Source organism: Sapajus apella, unplaced genomic scaffold, assembly GCF_009761245.1.
Source record: "Sapajus apella isolate SASKATOON/1434 unplaced genomic scaffold, GSC_monkey_1.0 scaffold36, whole genome shotgun sequence".
Lineage (NCBI taxonomy): Eukaryota > Metazoa > Chordata > Mammalia > Primates > Cebidae > Sapajus > Sapajus apella.
Window position 1 is genome coordinate 7,531,098 of NW_022436976.1, and position 12,810 is coordinate 7,543,907.

The 12,810-nt window shown below is 33.6% G+C and overlaps 1 protein-coding gene across 1 annotated transcript in view; it reads left to right on the forward strand.

Moving 5' to 3' along the window:
* ADGRL4 (adhesion G protein-coupled receptor L4) overlaps positions 1 to 12,810 on the forward strand; it is a 116,885-nt gene that overhangs the window by 49,641 nt on the left and 54,434 nt on the right. The window contains exon 3 of the mRNA XM_032296506.1: positions 10,551 to 10,703. Coding sequence (XP_032152397.1) covers positions 10,551 to 10,703 — 153 coding nt within the window. The remainder of the gene's footprint in view (positions 1 to 10,550; positions 10,704 to 12,810) is intronic.

Consider the following 12,810-nt stretch of genomic DNA (forward strand, 5'->3'; position numbering starts at 1 on the left):
TATGTATTATTTACAAGAGTTTTTATTTCCTTATCGTTGTTTTCTCCAATGTTAGATAATTTTAATTTTAAAAAATTGTTATTTTTTGTTATGTTGATATCTAATTCAATTCTCTGTGGTCAACAATATTATTTTATATTATGCATTATGACAAATAATATTTTGGCAACCTTATTTTGCATAACATATTTTAAAAATGGGGATGAAAATGAACAGATAGATTTGCAAAATGAGTGTTAGGCTCTTGCCTTATCAAAAATTAAAAGCTAAAATAGACTTGAACACTATACAATACTGTTTTTCACATAGTAATTAGTCTGATAGCAAGAGGAACTTGTTGACTTATAGAGGAAGAAGATATGAGTTAGTTGCCATTTCTTACTTAGATGTAATCGGAGACAAATCTCTATGAATGACTAACAAAATGTGCAAGACTAGGTGAAGTTGACATAACCAATGTAGGCTTATAGAAGGGATATCGTCTAAGTATAAGATACATATCTGACAGAGCTTAAACTGAATGCTGGGAAAGTTTGTAAGTTTTCAGTGCTATACCATGAAACAAAGGGGAAAGAAGTGATCCTAGTTTATATTTCTAAAAATGAAGACAAAATATCTAAATACAATAACTAGTATCATTCTTAAATGTAATAAACATAGAAGCCAAGGTTATAAGCACAAATTATGGAAGGAGCATGTCATGATGATACTATATACTGTTGGATCACAAAGATAATACAAAGTCATATTAGAATATAATCTGGAAACAGACGAGTCAATTTTTATTATATAGTAAAGAGAGTGCAATGTATTTGTGTAAATAAATGCACACACTTTTAGTAAGTATAGAGTTGATGGGTTTTTTTTGAAAATATTTTATTGCATTGATGATGTATCTTAAAGTTTATGGCATCTTAAAATCAAGGAAACAAGGTCTTATTAATAAGTAAACCTGGATGGCAGTGATGAAGGTTTGGAAAAACTCATCAACATAAGAGAGACTTCAAAAACTGTTCTAAGTAAATTAGTGTATTTTGAATGTGAAAAAGATATTTTAAATCAGGAAAGAAATGAATGATTATGCAAAAATAATGATGAAACAACTTACTCATTTTAGGAAAATAGTTAGATTTCAACTTCACATTTTACACTGAAGAAAATTGCATATGATTTAGAGATTTTATTGTAGGAAAAAAGACAATACAAAAGTATTAGTAAACGTTTTTATAATGTTAAGAGTGTGAATGGTTTATAAATGTGATTCAACATCATAAGCAATAAAGGGAAAGAATGCAAGACGTGATTACAAAGAAATCTCTGCAGCTTAGGAGGCAAACAAGTAAACAAAACACACTATACCACAAATAAAGTTGAAAACAATTTTAAGTTTAACATTTATATCATGTCAGTGAGAGGCAATAGTGGATAATTGTGAAAAGGCTCTTGCAAATCTACAAGAAAATTAATAATGCCCAGGCAAAAGATATGAAGAGCCAGTCAGCAAAAGCAAACATACAAAATAAATGTCACGTAAATATACAAGAAGGTCTGTCCTCAGTAGTATTAAAATACATAATCTCATCACGATTATAAAAATGAGATCTTACATTTTATCTATCAAATTGAAATTGTATGCAAAGAAATTGAGAAATATGCACATCTCATACTCTAGTAAATATCTACAAGCTTCCTGAAGAGTAGTTTGGCAATGCTTATGAAGGTTTCATCATTTAGAATAATATTTATGTTGTTTTTGTTAAGTAGCCATTACTACACTGAAGGAACTTTTCTCCTCTCTGATGTATTTTATTAATTGCATTTTTGGTATCTATTGACATAAGCACAAATTTTTTAGTAATGATAAAAAGGAAAATTAAAATATTCAACTATTATTGTACCTTTGTCTAGTTCTCTTTCAATGTCACATAATTTGTTTACAGTTTTTAGGCTAAAATGTTGTGTTTACATTCTAAATTTCTAACTCCTATAATTTTTTAATAAACTGAATATTTTGTGATGTCATGTGCTTCTATCTCATTTAATAACTTTAATCTTAAATTCTACCTTAATATTATGTGTCATCCCTATTTTCTTGTTCTGTTGAAATTTGCAAGGTTGCTTCCATTTAAAATTTAAGTATGTTTATTGTTAACAAAATATAATTGGATTTCGTTTGCAATCTAATCTGACATGTTGTGGGGACATATATGGGGAAATATATGTCTTCCTCATTTAGTGTAACAGTTGACATTCTTGACTGCTATTCTTATTCCATCAAAATTATTTAACGGTAGCTAATTTGTTTTTACTTAGTTAGAGTTTTGGTTTTTTTCTTAATATTAGACTTTGTAAGGTTACTTTATCTCTTTTTCCCTGTTTATTTTTTAAAATTCAGTTGTGAATTTTCAGTACATTTCTCATTTCAGATTCTTATAATAAATTCCTTATTTTTGTCCTTTACTAAAATTAGATAACGAATCTTCTCTTTCCAGTGTTTTACTCGCCCATTGCACTCAACCCTCACCCTAACTAAAGTAATATGAACCCTACTAGGTGCAGACTATTTATTTATTTTTTTTTTTCTGAGACAGAGTTTCACTCTTGTCGCCCAAGTTGGAACGCAGTGGTACGACCTCAGCTCACCGCAAACTCCGCCTCCTGGGTTTGAGTGATTATCCTGCCTCAGCCTCCCGAGTAGCTGGTATTACAAGCATGTGCCACCATGCCTGGCTAATTTTGTATTTTAAGTAGAGATGAGGTTTCACCATGCTGGCCAGGCTGGTTTCAAACTCCTGACCTCAGGTGATCCACCCACCTTGGCCTCCCAGCATGCTGGGATACAGGTGTGAGCCACCTCGCCTGGCTGGTGCAGACTACTTATTAGTTTCTCCTTTCAACATGTATCCTATGAGAGTCCTAATTAGCACTTATGGTATGTGTTCATGATCACACAGTTATCATTCATTTGAATTTATGTATGGCAGGACTTGTTGTCCACCAATTTTACCCCTCTGCCTAATCTTCCTCTGTATACAGTTCTGTCTCCTGAATTCATTAGTATTTGGTTAGAATACCATCTTGAATATTTTCTTCACACACAGTGTATGAGTGATCTACTCTCTGAATCCGTGTATTTCTACAAATGTCTTCCATCCTGCTCAGAGAAATGTTTCTTTAGCAGGTTAGAGAATTATAAAGACACACTCATTTTATCTCAGTGACATACATGTTACTCTATTGTCTTTCAGTGATGTTAGCAAGAATCTGATACTATTCTAATAGTTTTTCCTTTATGAACTAGCAACATTTTTGCAACTGAGAATTGTAAGATTTTTCTCTCAATGATTTAATTTTCCCCATTGAATATGCATTACTTCAATGAATAAAAACAAAATTCAATAAAACTAGCTTCTCAAAAACAACTTCATAACTATCATGTAAGTTCCAAAGAGACTATGAACATTACTCATCTTTACTATAGCATTGATTGATAGATACAATGGAATGGCAAAGTTATAGAGACTTTAATAGCTTGAAATAAATGTGTCAGAATTTTGTCCTAGCCTCCAATGAGCAAGACAAATGGTTTCCAGTGTGTACAAAGATAAGATTTTTTCTTTTCATTTCATTTACCTTCTCTACTTATACTTTGTTTTGTTTGGTTTTCTAATATGTGTATATTAATAGCTCTGACAAAGAGGATCAAAAAGTGATAGCAATATAAAATGGGAACATTTACTTAAGTGCTGTACTTCCCTCAGAAAATAAGTGAGTGTAAACAGAAACAGAGACAATTCTATACAGGTATTGTTAGGTTTTTTTTTTCCTGGCTTATACATACTTTTAATGCCTGAGTCGTAGTCAAAGGAACATTTTTCCTTCAAAAATATCTTGACATGAACCTGCAGTTTCAAACGCTTTAAAAATTCATTTCCACTGAAGATGTTGAAAAAGAATAATAAATACCCAGGACAAACATTTTATTCTTGTGTAACTCTGCTTTATTTACCTTGATAATTGTAACATTTTTCATTTGATGAATTTTACATTTCCTTTAATAGTTGAACTTAAGTTCACGGTCAAGGAAATGTGAATTTACACTATGTGCTTTATAATCAACAATACCAATGTGAGAGCATGTCTTCAGCATTGGATTTCTATCTGTCTTATTGATCAATAACTCTGCACATGTGAGTGTATATGTGTGGAGGGATAGGTTATATATACACATGTAACTTATCCCTACACACATATTCTGTCCTACATCTAAAGATTCAGGTGCAAAAGCAATTTCCTGAGGGGAAGAAAGATGTAATTCTGTATCTTCCTTTTGGTACCTTTCCTTGCCTTGAAAAGAGCATGATAGTGCATCAGTTCCAGTGTAGAAACAGAAACTCTATTACTTGTCTTGACTGATTGAATCCATTCTAGACTCATTATAGTTGTTTTTTTCTTTCCCTTCTGCTGATCTTCCCCCTTATCGCCTTATCTCTATATTTACCAGGTTATTCACAAAATAAACCATAGAAAGTCCATAATTGAGAAGGCTAATGATGATTTTTTAAAGTTCCTTATAGTACTGATATAGAAAGAGAATTCCCAGTGCTGTTGAAAGCAAATGAGCCCAGCAGGCTGCAGTGGAGAAAAAGAGGGGAAAAAAAAAGCTGTTTGTGTTGCTCCACCTTTGACACAGAGGGCCTGCTTTACAAGGAATCACATAATGATTATAGTCATTTTAGTGTTCAAATTTACAGAGCAATACTGGCAATCACATCCAGAGGGAAAATGTGTACAGGAGTGATACTGCTGTGAAAGTTCTGTAGCTTTCAAGTTGTTATAATCAATTTAAGCCCAGCCAATAATATCTCAAGTGATACAAAAAGACAGAGATAATTATTTTTTCTTTTTTAGTTTTTTTTTTCTCCATCTTTGGTCAATAGATTAAAAATGAAATATAAACTAAAATCGTGTTAAGATTCTGGAATACCAGTGTCTTATGAAGGAAATAAACTTCTGTCCCAGGTAACATAATCATATGGTTTGTAGTCCAAAATGTTTCATTACTAGGGGATCAATATCACTCTTGACTTTGGAGAATTATATGTTCACTATTTTACGTCTTATTAAGAAGCATACTTTATGATAAAGTACACTTCACTCTACAATGCTAAAAAATAACTTGGCCTTTGGAGTCAGACAGTCTTGAGTATGAAAACTGTGTCTGCCAGATTCTCTTTCTATGCTAGTATGATTTAACCCATCTGAGTTTTAGTTTCCTCCTAAGTAAAATGAAGACAATATCAATAATTGCATTGTTGAAACAATTAAGTAAAATAAAAAGTGCCATTTAACTGAGTGCTTGAAATACATGTTTTCCCCGAAATAATTCTTTCATACTATTGGATATAAATCTTGCTAACCCACTTGTTGATGTAACTCCAAAACAACTAAATGAGTAGCTAACCATCAACAACAGAAACAAGCTGCCCACAAATATTTTGAAAATATATTTTGGACATAGGCATCTGTTTATTATTTTAACTGTCCCCCCACCGTAGTTTACTGGCAAGTTGGGCTGAACCATGTGGAACCCCGAAGGCTTTTTCTAGTCCATGCTGAAAGCAAAATAGGTGGAGAGGCTTCCTTTGTCATTTTTCTCTACCTTCACATCCTACCCTCAATCCTCTGGACTTTATCACTTGATGGGTAAGAAGAAGCAAACTCAAGGAAGAAGATGCAAAGGACAACAAAAACCAAATGGGTGGGGAGGCAAAGCAAGAGCGCAGTAATGCTCACAGCCATGCTCTGTAAGCTGAGATGGAACCTGAGGACTTAGAAGGAGAGCAAAGGGGTACATCCAGAGATGAAGTGCAAAAAAAACAAAAACAAAAAAACAAAAACAGCAGGGTTGCCCCTTTTCTCAGGAGCTGAGAAATACCATGCTCTTGAATCTGACTCATCCTCTGGAAGAGAAGGGATGAGCTTTCTCCCACAAATAGGCAATTCATGACTGTATGGTTGACTATGGAACTATTGACAAACCTATCTGAAATGTCCTCAGTTAATTAAGGCACATCAACTTTTTATGTCCAAAAGTGAACGCACCATCTTACCCTCCAAGAAAGCTCCTCCTTCCCTTCTCCCCGTCCTGGAGGTGGATCAGTTTATCCACCAGATCCCTCCAAGTCAGAACCAGGATTTTATTTTTGCTGCTCCTCGCTTTTCAGCCAACTCAAATATCCATTCAATCTCCAAGCCCACTGAATTTTAAGTATTATTTTATTATGAAAAATTTAAAATACAGACAAGCAAAATGTGATATAAATATTTGCATGTAGCCATCACCTGTTTAATCCTACCTGCCTTTCTTTATCTTTCCCAAATCCCTGACTTGTAACATCTACATATTTCTGAAATATTCCCTACCTCTTTCTCCTTGATTCTGCTTTGCTTAGCTCCTCAAGTCTTGTAATGTTCTACCAGAGCTGCTTGGGTCTTAGTTAGTTTTCTTCATATTTCAAAACATGTTTTGAAACTCAAATCCAATCATATTTCTCGACTACATAAAATCTGTTGATGGACATCCTTTACCCACTGAATATAATTCCAGATACTTGGCAAGCGTTTTCTCAGTTTCAGCCATGACTGCCTACACAGAGTGTTGCCCTAAAGCCTCTACCCTCATGCCCACTGTCCACCAGTTCGATTCTCTTGTAAAATATGCTGCTCCTGCAGGCCTCCAGGCATTTAGGTAAACTTTTTCCTTTGCCAGATTGGATTGTGGGGAATCCTTTGTTTGTCTAAGCTGTTTGCTTATACTTCAATATCTGACTCAAACATCACTTCCTTTTCTAATGCTTCTCTGTCAATAATCTTCACCCCTTTATCTTGCAGATGAGCTAAGGAAGCCATTCCCTTGAGTTGCCACTGAACTACTAAATACGTCTTTTATTTGTGACACACACTACAGTCTAATAATTTGGGTGTTGGTACATCTTCTCCAGTAGCTATGGATCCCCTTAATTTAGGAGCTGTGTGTATGCCTGTGTTCTTGCCATGCTTAACTCAGTGTACCAGAGGTGAACCAGGAAGAATTTTTGCTCAGAGAAGACCAAATATTTCTCCTTATTAAGAACTGTTAATAACATTTTAAAATGTATCTCCAATATAACTGTATCTCAAAGAATTTTTCATGGGACATCTTAAACTAAATACTTATTTTACAATCCACCAAGGAAGATTATAGAGTTAGTTACACGGATTAGGTAGTATTAACTGGTGAATTGATTTGAACATTGGAAATAAGAGTGCCCAAGAAGCTGACTTATATTTTTCTGTATTATACCCATCCAAAGAAACTTTCTCCTTGAAGATTAATTATTATGAAGTTGGAAACTGGAAAGTTTAAGGCTATTTAAATAATTCTTATTTTCATATTACTCACAAAGATAATTTCTTGCCTATCTCCACTATCTTGAGGGAAGAGGGAGGTTACTTTCAGATAAGTGGTATTTTACTGAACAAGATTTGAGTTGGACTGTAAGGGAATTTGTCTATATCATATATCCAGCCCAGAAGATAGGGAGATAGATAAGGAAATATTTTTCTTTCCAAATTCTTGATAAGAAAGTGAAGAGGTCAAGCACTCAAAACCATACAGCAAGAAGAGACACAAAAATTAATTTCAACTTTTGTTTATTTCTACCTATTAATATATTGCCTAAGATCAGTAACAATATTTTAGAGTTAAGCAACATATTGGCAAGTTAATGTATTTTTACAAATAGTCAGTTAGGTGATATAAAGCAGTTCATTTTCTTGGATCCCAACCAATACGTCAGACCACATGAGTTCTTTTCCTCTATATTTTTGCATATCATTTTCGCAGCTATAGCCCACAAGGGATACAATCCTCATCGTCCTCTCTATTACCAATAACTGATCTGAGAGCCAATTTCTTTTAAAGTTTAATATAAACTTCTCCCAGAATGCCATGAAGGGAGTCAAATTTAAAGATAAAAATGAAAACTTTTATTTTAATAAAAACTCAATTATATGCTTCTGTGTTAACTTGCTTTTAGAATGTGAACTCTGACAGCAGGGCACAGATCCTGACTTTTTGATTAATTTTTACTTATTTCCCAGTATAGACATATTCACATTTGGGAACTGGGAAAGTCCATAAATATTTGAGTAACTGAATGATTGAATGAAACCTAATATGGTTGAACTATTTTGCTTATGTTCAATTTGTGAGACACTCTCAGCTAATTTTAAGAAACTAATTTAATTTGTATTTTATGCATACATAGACATATATATCTACTTTCTGAGTATATATAGCCATATAGAGTTGCATAATATATTTATTCATATAAAATAGGTAAATTAATCAAATACATACATGTTAATAAAGTATTAACTCTTCAGCATTTTATAGAAGACCACTCACAGTTTATCTTACTTTATTGTCATATTTCAGCAAATTTCCTTACGTACTCCAACTCCCATATGCTGTGCATTAGGGGCATTTGACCGGTGCCTGGCTGGACAAAGTGTCTTAAATATGCTTTTAAAATTTCTAAAATTTTAAATCTTTTAGGTGACTGTGTACTTACTGGTACCACAGGCTACCTGATACCACCTTCTACTGCCTGACTCTGATGGAATCAAACTTTTACATTACCTGCCTGGCCTATACAGGGTTTTGAGAACTTAACCTTCTTTGTTGTTTCATTATCTCAAAGTTGTTGGTCTCTAGGAGAAGCTCAAAACTCTTCCCTTGCTGCTCTGCTCTTCTGTTTTGCCAATAATAAATCAGGTCAAATGCTAGGGATTAAAATTTTCACGGGAACTTGGGATTTCCACTCAACCTGCCAGGAAGGTATCAGTGGTAAAGTGAAAAGCCATCTGACACCACAAGGAAAAAGCATCTTAGGTGTGATGCCTGTGCTCGCTCTGCACTATTTTTCTCGTCAGTTACAGATAATAATACCTACCACCTAGAGCTTCTATAAAGCATTAAGCAAACTAATATTTATAAAGCATTTGGAATAAATCTTCAACTTTTAGTAATTATTCTATGTGAGCAATAGCCAGTATATTAATTAAATGTTACACAACTCACCCTTTAAAAAGAAGTTAAGCCTGGTTTGAATAAAATGAAGAATAATGATTCAAGACATTTTTCAAACCTGACTTGTGATTCCCCTATGATTTCTCTCTGTGCTCCCCTATTAGGCTTCTTACAATCTTCAGAATATCCCAGTCACTTTTCTGCCTGCACTTTTGTGCAAAATTTTTTATTCCTTTCGTTTCCTTTCTTCTTCTCTTTCTCTCTGATCTTATCTATCCAATATTCTCCAGTTGAGTCTATCAGTTTTCTAGAGCTGCCATAAAAAATTATGACCAAATTAGTGGCTTAAAATATCAGAAATGTATTCTCTCACAGCTCTGGAAGCTGAAAGTCTGAAATCAAGGTGTCAGCAGAACCATGCTCCTTAAAAGGGTCTAGGGAAGAATCCTTCCTTGCCTCCTCTAGCTTTCGTGGTTGCCAGCTATCCTTGTCATTCTTTGGCTTGCAGTTACATCTTTCAATCTCTGCCTCTGTCTTCACAAAACCTTCTCTTCTGTGTCTCTATGTCCAAATATTCCTCCTTTTATAAAGATGTCAGTCATTGAATTAGCGCCCACCATAATCGAGTATGACCTTGTTTTTGTTTAATTACATATGCAAAGGCCCATTTCAAACAATGTCCCATTCATAGACACCATGTGGTTAGGACTTGAACTATGCTTTTTAACCCACAACAGGGTTTCATGTGGCTAGGAAATATTCTTCTCCACCAGACCATCATGATCATCTCTGAGAAACACTTATTTTCTAATCAGTTTTTTAACAGATAATATAAACCTGCTTTCTGATGTTTAAACAGGGTTTATGAACCCTTATCTTCTCTGATAAATTATATTGTAAGGGTTTAAAGGTAAGCACTATATTATTTACCTTTTTATTGTTCGCATTGTATACTCTTCTGTGGAACAATAGAATGCATATAGTTATAAACAATTGCATTAATGAATACATGAAAAGATTACAGCCCTAGTAATGCAAAATTATTCTATGGAACAATAGATGAAAATAAATAGTGCATGATAAGAACATGTCAATTTGTAATCTCTGACTGTTCATTTTTAATTTATGTTGTGCTTTTGACGGATTATGTAGAGCATATAAATTCAAACAGCATGTGTTTATTGACATGGTTATAATTAAATTACATATAAAAATTTGAAAGGTATTACTTAATTATGTCTAGTGCTTTTAAAGTAAGAGATCCTATTTTGCTTTGCAACTACAATAAAGGTCTCATATTATAAACAAGAATAAGACAAGTGTGGAATATGGGTACTTTAGTACTAAGGATTTTAGATATAAACATTGTATACCTCAAACTGTTTAACAGTCAAAATTCCAAAATACTGTTGGAAAATAGTAGAAATGTATGTCACTTATGTAAAAATAATATTTTAAATTGATATGCCCACAGATGATAATGAATGTGAAATTTTTGTTCAGACCTGTGGCGAAAATGCTAATTGCACTAACACAGAAGGAAGTTATTATTGTATGTGTGTACCTGGTTTTAGATCCAGCAGTAATGAAGAAAAGTTTATCACTAATGATGGAACCTTCTGTTTAGGTAAGTTTGGTTATCTAAGTTAGAATTCGTACATATCTTTTATTGTTTACTACCTCCAGGGATTAAATATATGCAAACCAAATTCTGCCAGACCTAGGTGCTGGGTAATTTAATATCAGAACTTTCATAAATGTCTTTATTTCTCCATTGTTTTATAGTTTATGGGCTATTTATCCAAGGATATAATAATTTTTGTTTGAATTTTTGAGAAAATCAGTTTGCAAAAAGTAAAACGAGAGAGAAATATTCATGGAGCCCTGAGATCTGGCATAGTGGCAAACAACAGAATAAATATTTACAGTTTAGAATAATATACTACTTCAAGAAAATTGTCATTTGCATTAAAAGATATTAGTTACTTTGTAAATATGCACTCTGTGATGGGTTCTACGTTTTTTTCAAACAATAATTATTTATAAAATAATTGTTCTAGTGGTTTTACTTCTGCTTTGATAAAAGTTAGTTACATTTCAGATATGCATTAAGCTCTTCTGAACACTAGAGTCAGCAAATTATTTATAAAATCATGTCAGAGTTACTAAAAAAGTCCTTTGTAGGGAAAATAATTTCCATGTAATTTTTAAGTGATGGTTCACTTTTTGTGGGTCTGAAGGGAGTACCTAGATGACTTTTTAAAATATCCTTCTATTGTAATTTGATCATGTATGTGATTTATCAGATCCTAGAGAATTGGATTATAGCCTGAGAAAAAAGAAACTTCAATACGTGAATAATTTTCAGAAGCAAATTCTCTGGAGCCAAAGACTTTAACTTTGAAAATAAACTTTAAATCATCTTAATCATGGTTTCTAAAAAATATTCAGCTTAGCAATAACTCTTATAATTATGATTAGTAATCTACAAAATTAATAGGTACACTGAGGCCCTGCAAATGAAATCATGTAGCCAAAGTTAGACATGGGACTAGAATTCAGGAACCTACATGCAACATAGACAAGGGTAATGTGACACTTCTAAATGATATTGCTAGATAAAAGAGATATTCAAGTTAATCGAGATTACACTAAAGCCTTTGATTAGTGCCCTAGTGAGATTTAAAAAAAAAATTTTTTTTTGAGATGGAGTCTTGCTCTGTCACCCAGGCTGGAGTGCAGTGGCACAATCTCGGCTCACTGCAACCTCCACCTTCCAGGTTCAAGAAATTCTCCCGCCTCAGCCTCCGGAGTAGCTGGGACTACAGGTGATTGTCACTATGTCCAGTTAACTTTTTGTATTTTAGTAGAGATGGGGTTTCACCATGTTGTCCAGGCTGTTCCCAAACTTCTGGGCTCAGGCAGTCTACCCGCCTCAGGCTCCCAAAGTGCAATGATGGTAAGCTACAAGGCAGTGTTCAAAAAATTTTTCTGTGAAATGTCTGTATTAAAGAAATCATCCAGTCTTGGGTACCTGTGCTTCGCAGCATTTACTCTGCTATGTTAAAAAGGAAGATTTTATTCTCCTCATTTTATTGCCAAGGAAAGTAAAGGGCTAGTCTAGATTCATACATTTTGGATAAAGGTAAGACTAGACTCACAGTCTTGCGTCTAAAAAACCTTTGTTATTTCCACAGGATACTTAAATGTGTAGACCATTTAAATATCACTTTGATCTGAATAATGCAAATATAGTGGATCAAGTTTTGCAAGAGTAAAAAATATTTAAAATATGATAAAATAATGCTATTAGTGTTGAACGGTAATTTTACCTTTAGTGTTTGCAGAAAAAAGTTTTATTGCAATATAGCATAACAACATACGCAGGAAATAGGAATCAATGAGATTCTGCCCAGAAGACTAACAGTACTTCCCTGTTTGTTCTTCTCAAGCCTATATTCTTGTTCCTAGTCTTAGAATGTCATATAATGTGCTTTTTACCTTTAGTTGTTCAGTTCTAGTATGTAGCCCTGCAAGCTTTAGGGCAGGTGTTCCAGTCAGTGAAGAAGCCTAACTTGTAACATCTTAATCACTGTAATTTAATACAATTTTAACTGTGCTCTCCATTCCCTAATGTCTCTTGTCTGCAGAAGACATCTGTCTTTTTATCTGATCATGTTTACTTTTAATAACCCTCAATTCACAAAGGGCTATATTTCTCTGTTCATGTTCCT